The sequence below is a fragment of the Echeneis naucrates genome, chromosome 11, assembly GCF_900963305.1.
Source record: "Echeneis naucrates chromosome 11, fEcheNa1.1, whole genome shotgun sequence".
Lineage (NCBI taxonomy): Eukaryota > Metazoa > Chordata > Actinopteri > Carangiformes > Echeneidae > Echeneis > Echeneis naucrates.
Genome location: NC_042521.1, coordinates 3,534,694 through 3,553,042, shown reverse-complemented (window position 1 = coordinate 3,553,042; position 18,349 = coordinate 3,534,694). Strand labels below are relative to the sequence as shown.

At 46.5% G+C, this 18,349-nt stretch overlaps 1 protein-coding gene across 2 annotated transcripts in view; it reads right to left on the bottom strand.

Annotated features, from left to right (window-relative positions):
* Positions 1-18,349, bottom strand: part of eppk1 (epiplakin 1) — a 32,003-nt gene that overhangs the window by 11,068 nt on the left and 2,586 nt on the right. For both annotated transcript variants that reach the window (XM_029514929.1, XM_029514930.1), the window contains exon 3: positions 1-18,349. This exon is cut by the window's left edge. In XM_029514929.1, coding sequence (XP_029370789.1) covers positions 1-18,343 — 18,343 coding nt within the window. In that variant the 5' untranslated portion in view covers positions 18,344-18,349.

Below are 18,349 nucleotides of genomic sequence, written 5' to 3'. Positions count from 1 at the left end.
ACTTGTACTGTTGCACGAGCTCTCTCCTCCGCTCTTCAGTGATGTATCTGGAGTAGAGCAGATCCCACAGTGAAACTGTTGTTCCTTGGTATTTGCCTCCCGCTCTGGTTGTTGTTGTAGATTTCAGGATGAGTTTTGTGCTCTCATCAACAAAGAAATAAAACTCGCCTTTCTTGACAATGACCAATAAACTGAGGCCTGTATTTGGATCTGTAACACATCTTTCCACCAGCTGCAGATAGGTGAGGTTCTCTTGAGTGTTGGGGTCAAAGAAACCCTTGGTGTCGTCATCAGGGTCAGACAAGATCTGGTTCATTTCCTCGTCAAAGTAACCTCTCTGGTACGCCACCTGCACTGGGACTCTGTGACTGTGCACCGGGTCAATTATGCCTCCTGTGGCAATTTGGGCTTCAAGAAGACGAATTCCATGATCTTTCACGATGAGATCTTTTTTCAAGGCTTGGAACAAAGAAATTGTGTTTCCAGTGTAGGGATCTTTGTATCCCGTCACAGCCCTTTCTGCTGAAAGCAGTTTGTTTTTCCACTCAGTGCCAACCACTTGCTGAGCCACTGCTTCCTCTACAGAGAGCTTTCTGTTGTTCACTGGGTCGATGACAAAACCGGTGGCAGCTTGGGCCTCCAGCAGAACCAGAGATGTACCGGGGGTGAGAAGACCTTTAGACTTGGCTTCGTAGATACTCAGGGTCTGCTTGGTAGACTGCAGGTAGACTCCTGCAATGCTGTTGGTTCCCTCAAGATACTTGCGGACTGAGTCCATTTCACTCACTTCTGTCACTGTGACTTTTCCAGAGGTGAGATTCTCATAGAGGTCCTCAGTGATGATCTTTGATTCAAGCAGCTCACTAACAGTCACATCCTTCCTGATTCCATGGAACTTGGGAACATCACTTGTCTCAGTGGTTGTGGTCGTGGTGATGGTAGTTTTTGTTGAGCTGCTGTGCTCGTTCCTATCTGGTGGTTGGCTCATGACCAGCGATGACGCAGAAGTTGTTTCAGTTTGCTGCTCAATGATGGTCAAGATGATCTCTAAGAAATGATCAATTGTGATTGCTCCGGACTTGTACTGTTGCACGAGCTCTCTCCTCCGCTCTTCAGTGATGTATCTGGAGTAGAGCAGATCCCACAGTGAAACTGTTGTTCCTTGGTATTTGCCTCCCGCTCTGGTTGTTGTTGTAGATTTCAGGATGAGTTTTGTGCTCTCATCAACAAAGAAATAAAACTCGCCTTTCTTGACAATGACCAATAAACTGAGGCCTGTATTTGGATCTGTAACACATCTTTCCACCAGCTGCAGATAGGTGAGGTTCTCTTGAGTGTTGGGGTCAAAGAAACCCTTGGTGTCGTCATCAGGGTCAGACAAGATCTGGTTCATTTCCTCGTCAAAGTAACCTCTCTGGTACGCCACCTGCACTGGGACTCTGTGACTGTGCACCGGGTCAATTATGCCTCCTGTGGCAATTTGGGCTTCAAGAAGACGAATTCCATGATCTTTCACGATGAGATCTTTTTTCAAGGCTTGGAACAAAGAAATTGTGTTTCCAGTGTAGGGATCTTTGTATCCCGTCACAGCCCTTTCTGCTGAAAGCAGTTTGTTTTTCCACTCAGTGCCAACCACTTGCTGAGCCACTGCTTCCTCTACAGAGAGCTTTCTGTTGTTCACTGGGTCGATGACAAAACCGGTGGCAGCTTGGGCCTCCAGCAGAACCAGAGATGTACCGGGGGTGAGAAGACCTTTAGACTTGGCTTCGTAGATACTCAGGGTCTGCTTGGTAGACTGCAGGTAGACTCCTGCAATGCTGTTGGTTCCCTCAAGATACTTGCGGACTGAGTCCATTTCACTCACTTCTGTCACTGTGACTTTTCCAGAGGTGAGATTCTCATAGAGGTCCTCAGTGATGATCTTTGATTCAAGCAGCTCACTAACAGTCACATCCTTCCTGATTCCATGGAACTTGGGAACATCACTTGTCTCAGTGGTTGTGGTCGTGGTGATGGTAGTTTTTGTTGAGCTGCTGTGCTCGTTCCTATCTGGTGGTTGGCTCATGACCAGCGATGACGCAGAAGTTGTTTCAGTTTGCTGCTCAATGATGGTCAAGATGATCTCTAAGAAATGATCAATTGTGATTGCTCCGGACTTGTACTGTTGCACGAGCTCTCTCCTCCGCTCTTCAGTGATGTATCTGGAGTAGAGCAGATCCCACAGTGAAACTGTTGTTCCTTGGTATTTGCCTCCCGCTCTGGTTGTTGTTGTAGATTTCAGGATGAGTTTTGTGCTCTCATCAACAAAGAAATAAAATTCGCCTTTCTTGACAATGACCAATAAACTGAGGCCTGTGATGGGATCAGTAATACATCTTTCCACCAGCTGCAGATAGGTGAGGTTCTCTTGAGTGTTGGGGTCAAAGAAACCCTTGGTGTCGTCATCAGAGTCAGACAAGATCTGGTTCATTTCCTCGTCAAAGTAACCTCTCTGGTACGCCACCTGCACTGGGACTCTGTGACTGTGCACCGGGTCAATTATGCCTCCTGTTGCAATTTGGGCTTCAAGGAGACGAATTCCATGATCTTTCACGATGAGATCTTTTTTCAAGGCTTGGAACAAAGAAATTGTGTTTCCGGTGTAGGGATCTTTGTATCCCGTCACAGCCCTTTCTGCTGAAAGCAGTTTGTTTTTCCATTCAGTGCCAACCACTTGCTGAGCCACTGCTTCCTCTACAGAGAGCTTTCTGTTCTTCACTGGGTCGATGACAAAACCGGTGGCAGCTTGGGCCTCCAGCAGAATCAGAGATGTACCGGGGGTGAGAAGACCTTTAGACTTGGCTTCGTAGATACTCAGGGTCTGCTTGGTAGACTGCAGGTAGACTCCTGCAATGCTGTTGGTTCCCTCAAGATACTTGCGGACTGAGTCCATTTCACTCACTTCTGTCACTGTGACTTTTCCAGAGGTGAGATTCTCATAGAGGTCCTCAGTGATGATCTTTGATTCAAGCAGCTCACTAACAGTCACATCCTTCCTGATTCCATGGAACTTGGGAACATCACTTGTCTCAGTGGTTGTGGTCGTGGTGATGGTAGTTTTTGTTGAGCTGCTGTGCTTGTTCCTTTCTGGTGGTTGGCTCATGACCAGCGATGACACAGAAGTTGTTTCAGTTTGCTGCTCAATGATGGTCAAGATGATCTCTAAGAAATGATCAATCGTGATTGCTCCGGACTTGTACTGTTGCACGAGCTCTCTCCTCCGCTCTTCAGTGATGTATCTGGAGTAGAGCAGATCCCACAGTGAAACTGTTGTTCCTTGGTATTTGCCTCCCGCTCTGGTTGTTGTTGTAGCTTTCAGGATGAGTTTTGTGCTCTCATCAACAAAGAAATAAAACTCGCCTTTCTTGACAATGACCAATAAACTGAGGCCTGTGATGGGATCAGTAATACATCTTTCCACCAGCTGCAGATAGGTGAGGTTCTCTTGAGTGTTGGGGTCAAAGAAACCCTTGGTGTCGTCATCAGGGTCAGACAAGATCTGGTTCATTTCCTCGTCAAAGTAACCTCTCTGGTACGCCACCTGCACTGGGACTCTGTGACTATGCACCGGGTCAATTATGCCTCCTGTTGCAATTTGGGCTTCAAGGAGACGAATTCCATGATCTTTCACGATGAGATCTTTTTTCAAGGCCTGGAACAAAGAAATTGTGTTTCCGGTGTAGGGATCTTTGTATCCCGTCACAGCCCTTTCTGCTGAAAGCAGTTTGTTTTTCCATTCAGTGCCAACCACTTGCTGAGCCACTGCTTCCTCTACAGAGAGCTTTCTGTTGTTCACTGGGTCGATGACAAAACCGGTGGCAGCTTGGGCCTCCAGCAGAACCAGAGATGTACCGGGGGTGAGAAGACCTTTAGACTTGGCTTCGTAGATACTCAGGGTCTGCTTGGTGGACTGCAGGTAGACTCCTGCAATGCTGTTGGTTCCCTCAAGATACTTGCGGACTGAGTCCATTTCACTCACTTCTGTCACTGTGACTTTTCCAGAGCTGAGCTTCTCATAGAGGTCCTCAGTGATGATCTTTGATTCAAGCAGCTCACTAACAGTCACATCCTTCCTGATTCCATGGAACTTGGGAACATCACTTGTCTCAGTGGTTGTGGTCGTGGTGATGGTAGTTTTTGTTGAGCTGCTGTGCTCGTTCCTATCTGGTGGTTGGCTCATGACCAGCGATGACGCAGAAGTTGTTTCAGTTTGCTGCTCAATGATGGTCAAGATGATCTCTAAGAAATGATCAATTGTGATTGCTCCGGACTTGTACTGTTGCACGAGCTCTCTCCTCCGCTCTTCAGTGATGTATCTGGAGTAGAGCAGATCCCACAGTGAAACTGTTGTTCCTTGGTATTTGCCTCCCGCTCTGGTTGTTGTTGTAGATTTCAGGATGAGTTTTGTGCTCTCATCAACAAAGAAATAAAACTCGCCTTTCTTGACAATGACCAATAAACTGAGGCCTGTATTTGGATCTGTAACACATCTTTCCACCAGCTGCAGATAGGTGAGGTTCTCTTGAGTGTTGGGGTCAAAGAAACCCTTGGTGTCGTCATCAGGGTCAGACAAGATCTGGTTCATTTCCTCGTCAAAGTAACCTCTCTGGTACGCCACCTGCACTGGGACTCTGTGACTGTGCACCGGGTCAATTATGCCTCCTGTAGCAATTTGGGCTTCAAGGAGACGAATTCCATGATCTTTCACGATGAGATCTTTTTTCAAGGCTTGGAACAAAGAAATTGTGTTTCCGGTGTAGGGATCTTTGTATCCCGTCACAGCCCTTTCTGCTGAAAGCAGTTTGTTTTTCCATTCAGTGCCAACCACTTGCTGAGCCACTGCTTCCTCTACAGAGAGCTTTCTGTTGTTCACTGGGTCGATGACAAAACCGGTGGCAGCTTGGGCCTCCAGCAGAACCAGAGATGTACCGGGGGTGAGAAGACCTTTAGACTTGGCTTCGTAGATACTCAGGGTCTGCTTGGTGGACTGCAGGTAGACTCCTGCAATGCTGTTGGTTCCCTCAAGATACTTGCGGACTGAGTCCATTTCACTCACTTCTGTCACTGTGACTTTTCCAGAGGTGAGATTCTCATAGAGGTCCTCAGTGATGATCTTTGATTCAAGCAGCTCACTAACAGTCACATCCTTCCTGATTCCATGGAACTTGGGAACATCACTTGTCTCAGTGGTTGTGGTCGTGGTGATGGTAGTTTTTGTTGAGCTGCTGTGCTCGTTCCTATCTGGTGGTTGGCTCATGACCAGCGATGACGCAGAAGTTGTTTCAGTTTGCTGCTCAATGATGGTCAAGATGATCTCTAAGAAATGATCAATCGTGATTGCTCCGGACTTGTACTGTTGCACGAGCTCTCTCCTCCGCTCTTCAGTGATGTATCTGGAGTAGAGCAGATCCCACAGTGAAACTGTTGTTCCTTGGTATTTGCCTCCCGCTCTGGTTGTTGTTGTAGATTTCAGGATGAGTTTTGTGCTCTCATCAACAAAGAAATAAAACTCGCCTTTCTTGACAATGACCAATAAACTGAGGCCTGTATTTGGATCTGTAACACATCTTTCCACCAGCTGCAGATAGGTGAGGTTCTCTTGAGTGTTGGGGTCAAAGAAACCCTTGGTGTCGTCATCAGGGTCAGACAAGATCTGGTTCATTTCCTCGTCAAAGTAACCTCTCTGGTACGCCACCTGCACTGGGACTCTGTGACTGTGCACCGGGTCAATTATGCCTCCTGTGGCAATTTGGGCTTCAAGAAGACGAATTCCATGATCTTTCACGATGAGATCTTTTTTCAAGGCTTGGAACAAAGAAATTGTGTTTCCAGTGTAGGGATCTTTGTATCCCGTCACAGCCCTTTCTGCTGAAAGCAGTTTGTTTTTCCACTCAGTGCCAACCACTTGCTGAGCCACTGCTTCCTCTACAGAGAGCTTTCTGTTGTTCACTGGGTCGATGACAAAACCGGTGGCAGCTTGGGCCTCCAGCAGAACCAGAGATGTACCGGGGGTGAGAAGACCTTTAGACTTGGCTTCGTAGATACTCAGGGTCTGCTTGGTAGACTGCAGGTAGACTCCTGCAATGCTGTTGGTTCCCTCAAGATACTTGCGGACTGAGTCCATTTCACTCACTTCTGTCACTGTGACTTTTCCAGAGGTGAGATTCTCATAGAGGTCCTCAGTGATGATCTTTGATTCAAGCAGCTCACTAACAGTCACATCCTTCCTGATTCCATGGAACTTGGGAACATCACTTGTCTCAGTGGTTGTGGTCGTGGTGATGGTAGTTTTTGTTGAGCTGCTGTGCTCGTTCCTATCTGGTGGTTGGCTCATGACCAGCGATGACGCAGAAGTTGTTTCAGTTTGCTGCTCAATGATGGTCAAGATGATCTCTAAGAAATGATCAATTGTGATTGCTCCGGACTTGTACTGTTGCACGAGCTCTCTCCTCCGCTCTTCAGTGATGTATCTGGAGTAGAGCAGATCCCACAGTGAAACTGTTGTTCCTTGGTATTTGCCTCCCGCTCTGGTTGTTGTTGTAGATTTCAGGATGAGTTTTGTGCTCTCATCAACAAAGAAATAAAACTCGCCTTTCTTGACAATGACCAATAAACTGAGGCCTGTATTTGGATCTGTAACACATCTTTCCACCAGCTGCAGATAGGTGAGGTTCTCTTGAGTGTTGGGGTCAAAGAAACCCTTGGTGTCGTCATCAGGGTCAGACAAGATCTGGTTCATTTCCTCGTCAAAGTAACCTCTCTGGTACGCCACCTGCACTGGGACTCTGTGACTGTGCACCGGGTCAATTATGCCTCCTGTAGCAATTTGGGCTTCAAGGAGACGAATTCCATGATCTTTCACGATGAGATCTTTTTTCAAGGCTTGGAACAAAGAAATTGTGTTTCCGGTGTAGGGATCTTTGTATCCCGTCACAGCCCTTTCTGCTGAAAGCAGTTTGTTTTTCCATTCAGTGCCAACCACTTGCTGAGCCACTGCTTCCTCTACAGAGAGCTTTCTGTTGTTCACTGGGTCGATGACAAAACCGGTGGCAGCTTGGGCCTCCAGCAGAACCAGAGATGTACCGGGGGTGAGAAGACCTTTAGACTTGGCTTCGTAGATACTCAGGGTCTGCTTGGTGGACTGCAGGTAGACTCCTGCAATGCTGTTGGTTCCCTCAAGATACTTGCGGACTGAGTCCATTTCACTCACTTCTGTCACTGTGACTTTTCCAGAGGTGAGATTCTCATAGAGGTCCTCAGTGATGATCTTTGATTCAAGCAGCTCACTAACAGTCACATCCTTCCTGATTCCATGGAACTTGGGAACATCACTTGTCTCAGTGGTTGTGGTCGTGGTGATGGTAGTTTTTGTTGAGCTGCTGTGCTCGTTCCTATCTGGTGGTTGGCTCATGACCAGCGATGACGCAGAAGTTGTTTCAGTTTGCTGCTCAATGATGGTCAAGATGATCTCTAAGAAATGATCAATCGTGATTGCTCCGGACTTGTACTGTTGCACGAGCTCTCTCCTCCGCTCTTCAGTGATGTATCTGGAGTAGAGCAGATCCCACAGTGAAACTGTTGTTCCTTGGTATTTGCCTCCCGCTCTGGTTGTTGTTGTAGATTTCAGGATGAGTTTTGTGCTCTCATCAACAAAGAAATAAAACTCGCCTTTCTTGACAATGACCAATAAACTGAGGCCTGTATTTGGATCTGTAACACATCTTTCCACCAGCTGCAGATAGGTGAGGTTCTCTTGAGTGTTGGGGTCAAAGAAACCCTTGGTGTCGTCATCAGGGTCAGACAAGATCTGGTTCATTTCCTCGTCAAAGTAACCTCTCTGGTACGCCACCTGCACTGGGACTCTGTGACTGTGCACCGGGTCAATTATGCCTCCTGTGGCAATTTGGGCTTCAAGAAGACGAATTCCATGATCTTTCACGATGAGATCTTTTTTCAAGGCTTGGAACAAAGAAATTGTGTTTCCGGTGTAGGGATCTTTGTATCCCGTCACAGCCCTTTCTGCTGAAAGCAGTTTGTTTTTCCACTCAGTGCCAACCACTTGCTGAGCCACTGCTTCCTCTACAGAGAGCTTTCTGTTGTTCACTGGGTCGATGACAAAACCGGTGGCAGCTTGGGCCTCCAGCAGAACCAGAGATGTACCGGGGGTGAGAAGACCTTTAGACTTGGCTTCGTAGATACTCAGGGTCTGCTTGGTAGACTGCAGGTAGACTCCTGCAATGCTGTTGGTTCCCTCAAGATACTTGCGGACTGAGTCCATTTCACTCACTTCTGTCACTGTGACTTTTCCAGAGGTGAGATTCTCATAGAGGTCCTCAGTGATGATCTTTGATTCAAGCAGCTCACTAACAGTCACATCCTTCCTGATTCCATGGAACTTGGGAACATCACTTGTCTCAGTGGTTGTGGTCGTGGTGATGGTAGTTTTTGTTGAGCTGCTGTGCTCGTTCCTATCTGGTGGTTGGCTCATGACCAGCGATGACGCAGAAGTTGTTTCAGTTTGCTGCTCAATGATGGTCAAGATGATCTCTAAGAAATGATCAATTGTGATTGCTCCGGACTTGTACTGTTGCACGAGCTCTCTCCTCCGCTCTTCAGTGATGTATCTGGAGTAGAGCAGATCCCACAGTGAAACTGTTGTTCCTTGGTATTTGCCTCCCGCTCTGGTTGTTGTTGTAGATTTCAGGATGAGTTTTGTGCTCTCATCAACAAAGAAATAAAACTCGCCTTTCTTGACAATGACCAATAAACTGAGGCCTGTATTTGGATCTGTAACACATCTTTCCACCAGCTGCAGATAGGTGAGGTTCTCTTGAGTGTTGGGGTCAAAGAAACCCTTGGTGTCGTCATCAGGGTCAGACAAGATCTGGTTCATTTCCTCGTCAAAGTAACCTCTCTGGTACGCCACCTGCACTGGGACTCTGTGACTGTGCACCGGGTCAATTATGCCTCCTGTGGCAATTTGGGCTTCAAGGAGACGAATTCCATGATCTTTCACGATGAGATCTTTTTTCAAGGCCTGGAACAAAGAAATTGTGTTTCCGGTGTAGGGATCTTTGTATCCCGTCACAGCCCTTTCTGCTGAAAGCAGTTTGTTTTTCCATTCAGTGCCAACCACTTGCTGAGCCACTGCTTCCTCTACAGAGAGCTTTCTGTTGTTCACTGGGTCGATGACAAAACCGGTGGCAGCCTGGGCCTCCAGCAGAACCAGAGATGTACCGGGGGTGAGAAGACCTTTAGACTTGGCTTCGTAGATACTCAGGGTCTGCTTGGTGGACTGCAGGTAGACTCCTGCAATGCTGTTGGTTCCCTCAAGATACTTGCGGACTGAGTCCATTTCACTCACTTCTGTCACTGTGACTTTTCCAGAGGTGAGATTCTCATAGAGGTCCTCAGTGATGATCTTTGATTCAAGCAGCTCACTAACAGTCACATCCTTCCTGATTCCATGGAACTTGGGAACATCACTTGTCTCAGTGGTTGTGGTCGTGGTGATGGTAGTTTTTGTTGAGCTGCTGTGCTCGTTCCTATCTGGTGGTTGGCTCATGACCAGCGATGACGCAGAAGTTGTTTCAGTTTGCTGCTCAATGATGGTCAAGATGATCTCTAAGAAATGATCAATTGTGATTGCTCCGGACTTGTACTGTTGCACGAGCTCTCTCCTCCGCTCTTCAGTGATGTATCTGGAGTAGAGCAGATCCCACAGTGAAACTGTTGTTCCTTGGTATTTGCCTCCCGCTCTGGTTGTTGTTGTAGATTTCAGGATGAGTTTTGTGCTCTCATCAACAAAGAAATAAAACTCGCCTTTCTTGACAATGACCAATAAACTGAGGCCTGTGATGGGATCTGTAACACATCTTTCCACCAGCTGCAGATAGGTGAGGTTCTCTTGAGTGTTGGGGTCAAAGAAACCCTTGGTGTCGTCATCAGGGTCAGACAAGATCTGGTTCATTTCCTCGTCAAAGTAACCTCTCTGGTACGCCACCTGCACTGGGACTCTGTGACTGTGCACCGGGTCAATTATGCCTCCTGTAGCAATTTGGGCTTCAAGGAGACGAATTCCATGATCTTTCACGATGAGATCTTTTTTCAAGGCTTGGAACAAAGAAATTGTGTTTCCGGTGTAGGGATCTTTGTATCCCGTCACAGCCCTTTCTGCTGAAAGCAGTTTGTTTTTCCACTCAGTGCCAACCACTTGCTGAGCCACTGCTTCCTCTACAGAGAGCTTTCTGTTGTTCACTGGGTCGATGACAAAACCGGTGGCAGCTTGGGCCTCCAGCAGAACCAGAGATGTACCGGGGGTGAGAAGACCTTTAGACTTGGCTTCGTAGATACTCAGGGTCTGCTTGGTAGACTGCAGGTAGACTCCTGCAATGCTGTTGGTTCCCTCAAGATACTTGCGGACTGAGTCCATTTCACTCACTTCTGTCACTGTGACTTTTCCAGAGGTGAGATTCTCATAGAGGTCCTCAGTGATGATCTTTGATTCAAGCAGCTCACTAACAGTCACATCCTTCCTGATTCCATGGAACTTGGGAACATCACTTGTCTCAGTGGTTGTGGTCGTGGTGATGGTAGTTTTTGTTGAGCTGCTGTGCTCGTTCCTATCTGGTGGTTGGCTCATGACCAGCGATGACGCAGAAGTTGTTTCAGTTTGCTGCTCAATGATGGTCAAGATGATCTCTAAGAAATGATCAATTGTGATTGCTCCGGACTTGTACTGTTGCACGAGCTCTCTCCTCCGCTCTTCAGTGATGTATCTGGAGTAGAGCAGATCCCACAGTGAAACTGTTGTTCCTTGGTATTTGCCTCCCGCTCTGGTTGTTGTTGTAGATTTCAGGATGAGTTTTGTGCTCTCATCAACAAAGAAATAAAACTCGCCTTTCTTGACAATGACCAATAAACTGAGGCCTGTATTTGGATCTGTAACACATCTTTCCACCAGCTGCAGATAGGTGAGGTTCTCTTGAGTGTTGGGGTCAAAGAAACCCTTGGTGTCGTCATCAGGGTCAGACAAGATCTGGTTCATTTCCTCGTCAAAGTAACCTCTCTGGTACGCCACCTGCACTGGGACTCTGTGACTGTGCACCGGGTCAATTATGCCTCCTGTGGCAATTTGGGCTTCAAGGAGACGAATTCCATGATCTTTCACGATGAGATCTTTTTTCAAGGCCTGGAACAAAGAAATTGTGTTTCCGGTGTAGGGATCTTTGTATCCCGTCACAGCCCTTTCTGCTGAAAGCAGTTTGTTTTTCCATTCAGTGCCAACCACTTGCTGAGCCACTGCTTCCTCTACAGAGAGCTTTCTGTTGTTCACTGGGTCGATGACAAAACCGGTGGCAGCCTGGGCCTCCAGCAGAACCAGAGATGTACCGGGGGTGAGAAGACCTTTAGACTTGGCTTCGTAGATACTCAGGGTCTGCTTGGTGGACTGCAGGTAGACTCCTGCAATGCTGTTGGTTCCCTCAAGATACTTGCGGACTGAGTCCATTTCACTCACTTCTGTCACTGTGACTTTTCCAGAGGTGAGATTCTCATAGAGGTCCTCAGTGATGATCTTTGATTCAAGCAGCTCACTAACAGTCACATCCTTCCTGATTCCATGGAACTTGGGAACATCACTTGTCTCAGTGGTTGTGGTCGTGGTGATGGTAGTTTTTGTTGAGCTGCTGTGCTCGTTCCTATCTGGTGGTTGGCTCATGACCAGCGATGACGCAGAAGTTGTTTCAGTTTGCTGCTCAATGATGGTCAAGATGATCTCTAAGAAATGATCAATTGTGATTGCTCCGGACTTGTACTGTTGCACGAGCTCTCTCCTCCGCTCTTCAGTGATGTATCTGGAGTAGAGCAGATCCCACAGTGAAACTGTTGTTCCTTGGTATTTGCCTCCCGCTCTGGTTGTTGTTGTAGATTTCAGGATGAGTTTTGTGCTCTCATCAACAAAGAAATAAAACTCGCCTTTCTTGACAATGACCAATAAACTGAGGCCTGTGATGGGATCTGTAACACATCTTTCCACCAGCTGCAGATAGGTGAGGTTCTCTTGAGTGTTGGGGTCAAAGAAACCCTTGGTGTCGTCATCAGGGTCAGACAAGATCTGGTTCATTTCCTTGTCAAAGTAACCTCTCTGGTACGCCACCTGCACTGGGACTCTGTGACTGTGCACCGGGTCAATTATGCCTCCTGTAGCAATTTGGGCTTCAAGGAGACGAATTCCATGATCTTTCACGATGAGATCTTTTTTCAAGGCCTGGAACAAAGAAATTGTGTTTCCAGTGTAGGGATCTTTGTATCCCGTCACAGCCCTTTCTGCTGAAAGCAGTTTGTTTTTCCACTCAGTGCCAACCACTTGCTGAGCCACTGCTTCCTCTACAGAGAGCTTTCTGTTGTTCACTGGGTCGATGACAAAACCGGTGGCAGCTTGGGCCTCCAGCAGAACCAGAGATGTACCGGGGGTGAGAAGACCTTTAGACTTGGCTTTGTAGATACTCAGGGTCTGCTTGGTGGACTGCAGGTAGACTCCTGCAATGCTGTTGGTTCCCTCAAGATACTTGCGGACTGAGTCCATTTCACTCACTTCTGTCACTGTGACTTTTCCAGAGGTGAGATTCTCATAGAGGTCCTCAGTGATGATCTTTGATTCAAGCAGCTCACTAACAGTCACATCCTTCCTGATTCCATGGAACTTGGGAACATCACTTGTCTCAGTGGTTGTGGTCGTGGTGATGGTAGTTTTTGTTGAGCTGCTGTGCTCGTTCCTTTCTGGTGGTTGGCTCATGACCAGCGATGACACAGAAGTTGTTTCAGTTTGCTGCTCAATGATGGTCAAGATGATCTCTAAGAAATGATCAATTGTGATTGCTCCGGACTTGTACTGTTGCACGAGCTCTCTCCTCCGCTCTTCAGTGATGTATCTGGAGTAGAGCAGATCCCACAGTGAAACTGTTGTTCCTTGGTATTTGCCTCCCGCTCTGGTTGTTGTTGTAGATTTCAGGATGAGTTTTGTGCTCTCATCAACAAAGAAATAAAACTCGTCTTTCTTGACAATGACCAATAAACTGAGGCCTGTATTTGGATCTGTAACACATCTTTCCACCAGCTGCAGATAGGTGAGGTTCTCTTGAGTGTTGGGGTCAAAGAAACCCTTGGTGTCGTCATCAGGGTCAGACAAGATCTGGTTCATTTCCTCGTCAAAGTAACCTCTCTGGTACGCCACCTGCACTGGGACTCTGTGACTGTGCACCGGGTCAATTATGCCTCCTGTAGCAATTTGGGCTTCAAGGAGACGAATTCCATGAGTTTTGACGATGAGATCTTTTTTCAAGGCCTGGAACAAAGAAATTGTGTTTCCGGTGTAGGGATCTTTGTATCCCGTCACAGCCCTTTCTGCTGAAAGCAGTTTGTTTTTCCATTCAGTGCCAACCACTTGCTGAGCCACTGCTTCCTCTACAGAGAGCTTTCTGTTGTTCACTGGGTCGATGACAAAACCGGTGGCAGCTTGGGCCTCCAGCAGAACCAGAGATGTACCGGGGGTGAGAAAGCCTTTAGATTTGGCTTCATAGACGCTCATGACTTTCTTTGTAGATTCCACTCTGACTCCTGCTATACAGTTTGTGGCCCCAAGGTATTTCTGAATTGATTCCATTTTGCTGACACTGTCTTCAGATACGTCTCCTTGTATGAGCTGTGTGAAGAGATTTTTTGTGATGATTTTTGACTCAAACAGCTCACTGGCTGAGACCTGCTTTCTTAGCCCCTTGAACTTCTTCTCTTTGGATGATACCTCTGTGACAATAGCTGTGAGTATTTCAATGAGCTCCTCTATTTTCATGACGCCTGTTTTGTACTGCTGTATGAGCTGCTTCCTCTTTTGTTCTGAAATGTATTCAGAGATCAACACTTCCCACAATGTTACCACTTTATTTTTGAATTTTCCTGCATTAATGTCAATAGTTTTGTTTTTGAATGCAAGTTCTATTTGTTCATCAGTGTGACCTGCGTTATCTTTATTGAGCAGCAGAAGAAGTAGTCCTGTTTTAGGATCTTTCTCGCATTGCTTCATCAGCTGAGTGTAAGAGATGGTCTCTTTGGTATTTGGGTCAAAGAATCCCTTTGCGTCATCAGTGGGGTTCAACAGAAGCTTGCTCATTTCTTCACTGAGATATCCCTTTTTAACAGCAACGTGGACAGGTATCCTGTGGCTCTGAATGGGGTCAATGATTCCTCCAGTTGCTATTTGTGCCTCAAGAAGATGAAGGCCATCACGCCTCTGAATAAGCTTTTCATTCATTGCCTCAAACAGTGATATTGTTGTGTCTGTAAATGGATCTTTGTAGCCAGTGACAGCTCGTTCAGCAGAGAGAAGTTCCTCGTGAACATCTGGTCCAATCACTTTCTCTCTTGCTGCTTCATCGACAGAATAGAATTTGTTTTTGAGAGGATCGATCACCCATCCTGTTGCAGCTTGTGCTTGGAGCAGGAGAAGTGCGATGCCAGGTGTCAAAAGCTCTTCCTTTTTTGCTTCATATATGCTCATTACTTTCTGGGAGGGATGAACCTTGATTCCAGCAATGCTTCCAGTTCCCTTCAGGTATGCTCTCACAGACTCAGACTGGGCGACTGCTTCAAATGTGACTTTTCCTTCTTTCACCTGTTCGAATATATCTGCATTAATTATATCTGAATCCACTAGTTGTTGTGCAGAGACAAGCTTCCTTAGGCCCATTATCATCTTGGTACTTTTACTCTTCTCCAATTTTTCAATGGTGGAAATGACGAGGTTGATGATGGTATCTGCTGTGATCTTCTTCACTCTGTATTTTTCAGTGAACTCCAGCTGCTGCTCCTCAGTGAAATATCCAGAGTGAATCAGGTCCCACAGAGACACTGATTTTCCTGAGTAACGTCCTACTGATACACTCACAGCCGTCTTTTCAAACATCTGCTTTATTTCTGCGTCAGTGTACATTTTTGCCTTTGTTTCAGTTGCGTTTGGTTTTTCTTCCACTGGTAGGAGAAGCAGATTTGTTTCCTCATCTTTTACACATCTGCCCAACATCTCCAGGTAAGTCAGATTTTCTTGTGTCTTCAGGTCTAAGAAGCCCTTTGTGTCATCACTTGGGTCTGCCAGGATTTGATTAAGTTCTGCATCAAAATATCCTTTCTTGTATGCAACTTCCAGGGGCAAATGAATACGCTTCAAAGGATCAATGATACCACCTGTAGCAATCTGGGCCTCAAGCAGACGGATACCATGCTGCTTTAAGATTAGATCCTTTTTCAGGGCTTGGAAAATTGAGATCTTTTGACCAGTGTATGGATCAGTGTAACCAGTAACGGCTTTCTCTGCATTCAAAAGCTTTTCATACACTTGTGGACCGATTACCTTCTCTCTGAGAGCTTGCTCCACTGTGAGTTTTCTGTTTTTCAGAGGGTCAACAATGAACCCTGTGGCTGCTTGTGCTTCAAGGAGGTGAAGTGCTGTGTTGGATGGAAGAATGCCGGTTCTCTGTGCTTCATGAATGCTTAGCTTCCTATTGGAGGGTTGCAGTATCACACCAGCTACGCAACTTTTTCCTTGAAGGTAGTCTCTCACACTGTCAATTCTCAGCACATCAGCGTTCGTCATCTGTCCTTCAACCATATAGCTGTATGTTTTTTCATCCACAATATCAAGCTCCCAAAGATCCACAACAGACACCTCTCCTCTCAGACTTTTAAAGTTCAGTTCAGCTTGTTGTTTTATCTCTTTATTCTTAATGATCTCTTGAATGCTGATGATGAGTTGGTCAATTGTGATTTTCCTTGACTTGAAGAGTTTGAAAAAATCCTGTCGTTTGCCCTCCTGCAGATACTCTGAATTAATAAGATCCCACAATGTTGGATTCCTCCCTTTGAACCTTCCATACTGGACTGTGACTGTTCTTTGGAATGCTTCCCGCAGATTAACATCAATGCTGATTTTGTTGCTTTTGCCTTTGAGTGGCAAGAGACACAGACCGGTGCTGGGATCTGTGACACATCTGGCCATGAGCTGCAGGTACGTCAGGTTGTCATGGGTGTTAGGGTCAAAAAATCCTTTGGTGTCATCACCTGGATCGCTCAGGATCTGATTCATTTCCTCATTGAAGTACCCTCTTTTGTAGGCCACGTGGACAGGAATCCGATGGCTGTTTACCGGGTCAATTATCCCACCGGTGGCAATTTGGGCCTCCAGGAGACGAATTCCATGGTCTTGTACAATGAGGTCTTTTTGCATTGCTTGGAACAAAGAGATGATTTTGCCATCATTTGGATCTACGTACCCAGTGACTGCTCTCTCTGCTGAGCGTAGCTTTTGACAGATGTCAGGCCCCACAATTTTGGCTTTGACAGCATCATCCACTGAGAACTTCCTGTTTCCAATGGGATCAATGATGAATCCTGTTGCTGCTTGCGCCTCCAGCAGGATGAGAGCAGTTCCTGGCATCAGCTTTCCTTTCTGTTTGGCCTGGTAGATTGTCATGATTTGAGAATCAGGAAGCAGAATACCTGCAATGCTGTCTTTACCCTGGAGGTACACATTTACTTTTTCATCGTCCATCACATCGTTCACTGTCTTTTTTCCTATTTTCAGATCCTCCAAGACTTCTTCACTTATGATCTCAGCTTCCACGAGCTGTTTGGCTGTGACGGGATCTCTTAGGCCTTCAAAGACGAGTTTAGTTGATTGGACAGACTTCTCTATGACTTCCACAACGGTTGTGATAATCACTTCGATAGTGAGTGTCCCCTCTCTGTACTTCTGAATGATGTCTCGTCTCTGCTCTTCACCAAAGTATTCAGACATCAGTATTTCCCACAAAGATACAGTCATGCCCATGTACTTGCCACATGTCACATTCACCTTCTCCTCTTTTAAAGCCACTTTACTTTGGTAGTCAATGAAGTTGAAATTCAGCTCATCTGACTTGCCATGGAGCGGGAGGAGGCAGAGTCCAGTTACAGGATCTGTGACGCACCTTTTCATCAGCTGAAGATAGGTCAGGTTATCGTCTGTGTTTGGGTCAAAAAACCCTTTGGTGTCATGCCCTGAATCTTGCAGTAAGGCGTTCATTTCTTCATTGAAGTAGCCTCTCTTGAAGGCCACCTCAGTGGGAAGTCTGTGACTGTTGATCGGGTCTATGATTCCACCTGTAGCAATTTGGGCTTGAAGTAGGCGGATCCCATGCTCCCTGACTATCAGGTCCTTTGACAGCGCTTGAAATAGGGATATTGTTTCACCTGTGTATGGGTCTTTGTATCCTGTGACGGCTCTTTCTGCAGAACATAGCTTTGCGTGATATTCTGGACCCACAAGTTTGTTTTTGACGGCCTCATCCACTGTGAATTTTTTATTCTCTATGGGATCGATAACAAATCCAGTTGCAGCTTGTGCCTCCAGTAGAACCAGAGCTGTTCCGGGCATCAGTATGCGCTGTTTCACGGCGTCATAAATGCTCATTCTCTGATTTGATGAGAGTATAGCAATACCTGCGATGCTGCCTTTGCCGACTAGGTATTCTTTCACTTCTTCCATCAGCATCACATCCTTTGTGGTGGTCTTCCCCGTCAGTAAATCATCGTATGTATCTTTGTCGATGATCTTGGATTTGTAGAGTTGTGTGGAAGAAATGCCTCTTCGCAGACCTTTAAAGGTGATGCAGACAGGAAGGAGCAACAGGCACGTGTCGGCCTCAACGGTGCATTTCTTCAGGAGGTTTCGGTAGTTTAGATTTTCTTGTGAGCTTGGATTGTAGAACACTTTGAGCTCTGACATGTCTTCATTGAGCAAACCTTCCTCATAGTAGCCCTTTTGGAGTGCCGCTTCAACAGAAATGTGTGTCTTCTCGGTGGGATCAAACAGGCCTTGTGTGGCCATTTGTGCCTCCAGCAGCCTCAGTCCATAATCTCTTGGGACTAGATCTTTCTGCATAGCTTGGAACAGAGAGATTATTTGGTTGGTGTAGGGGTCGATGTAACCACTGATGGCTTTCTCTGCTGTCAGAAGTTTCTCTTTCATTTCCGGTCCAACTACTCCCTCTGTGACGGCGTTTGCAACAGGAAGTATTCTGTTGTTGATTGGGTCTATGATGCCCCCTGTGGCAGCTTGAGCTTCGAGTAGGCTTAATGCCGTTCCCGGTTTAAGCAGACGTTTTTTCATGGCTTCGTAAATGGTTACCTTCTCCTTTGTCTTCTCCAGAATAATGCCCGCCACAGGTGTGTAGACGAGCGTGCTTCCATTTTGTTTTATTTCTAGATTCTCCATCTTGGC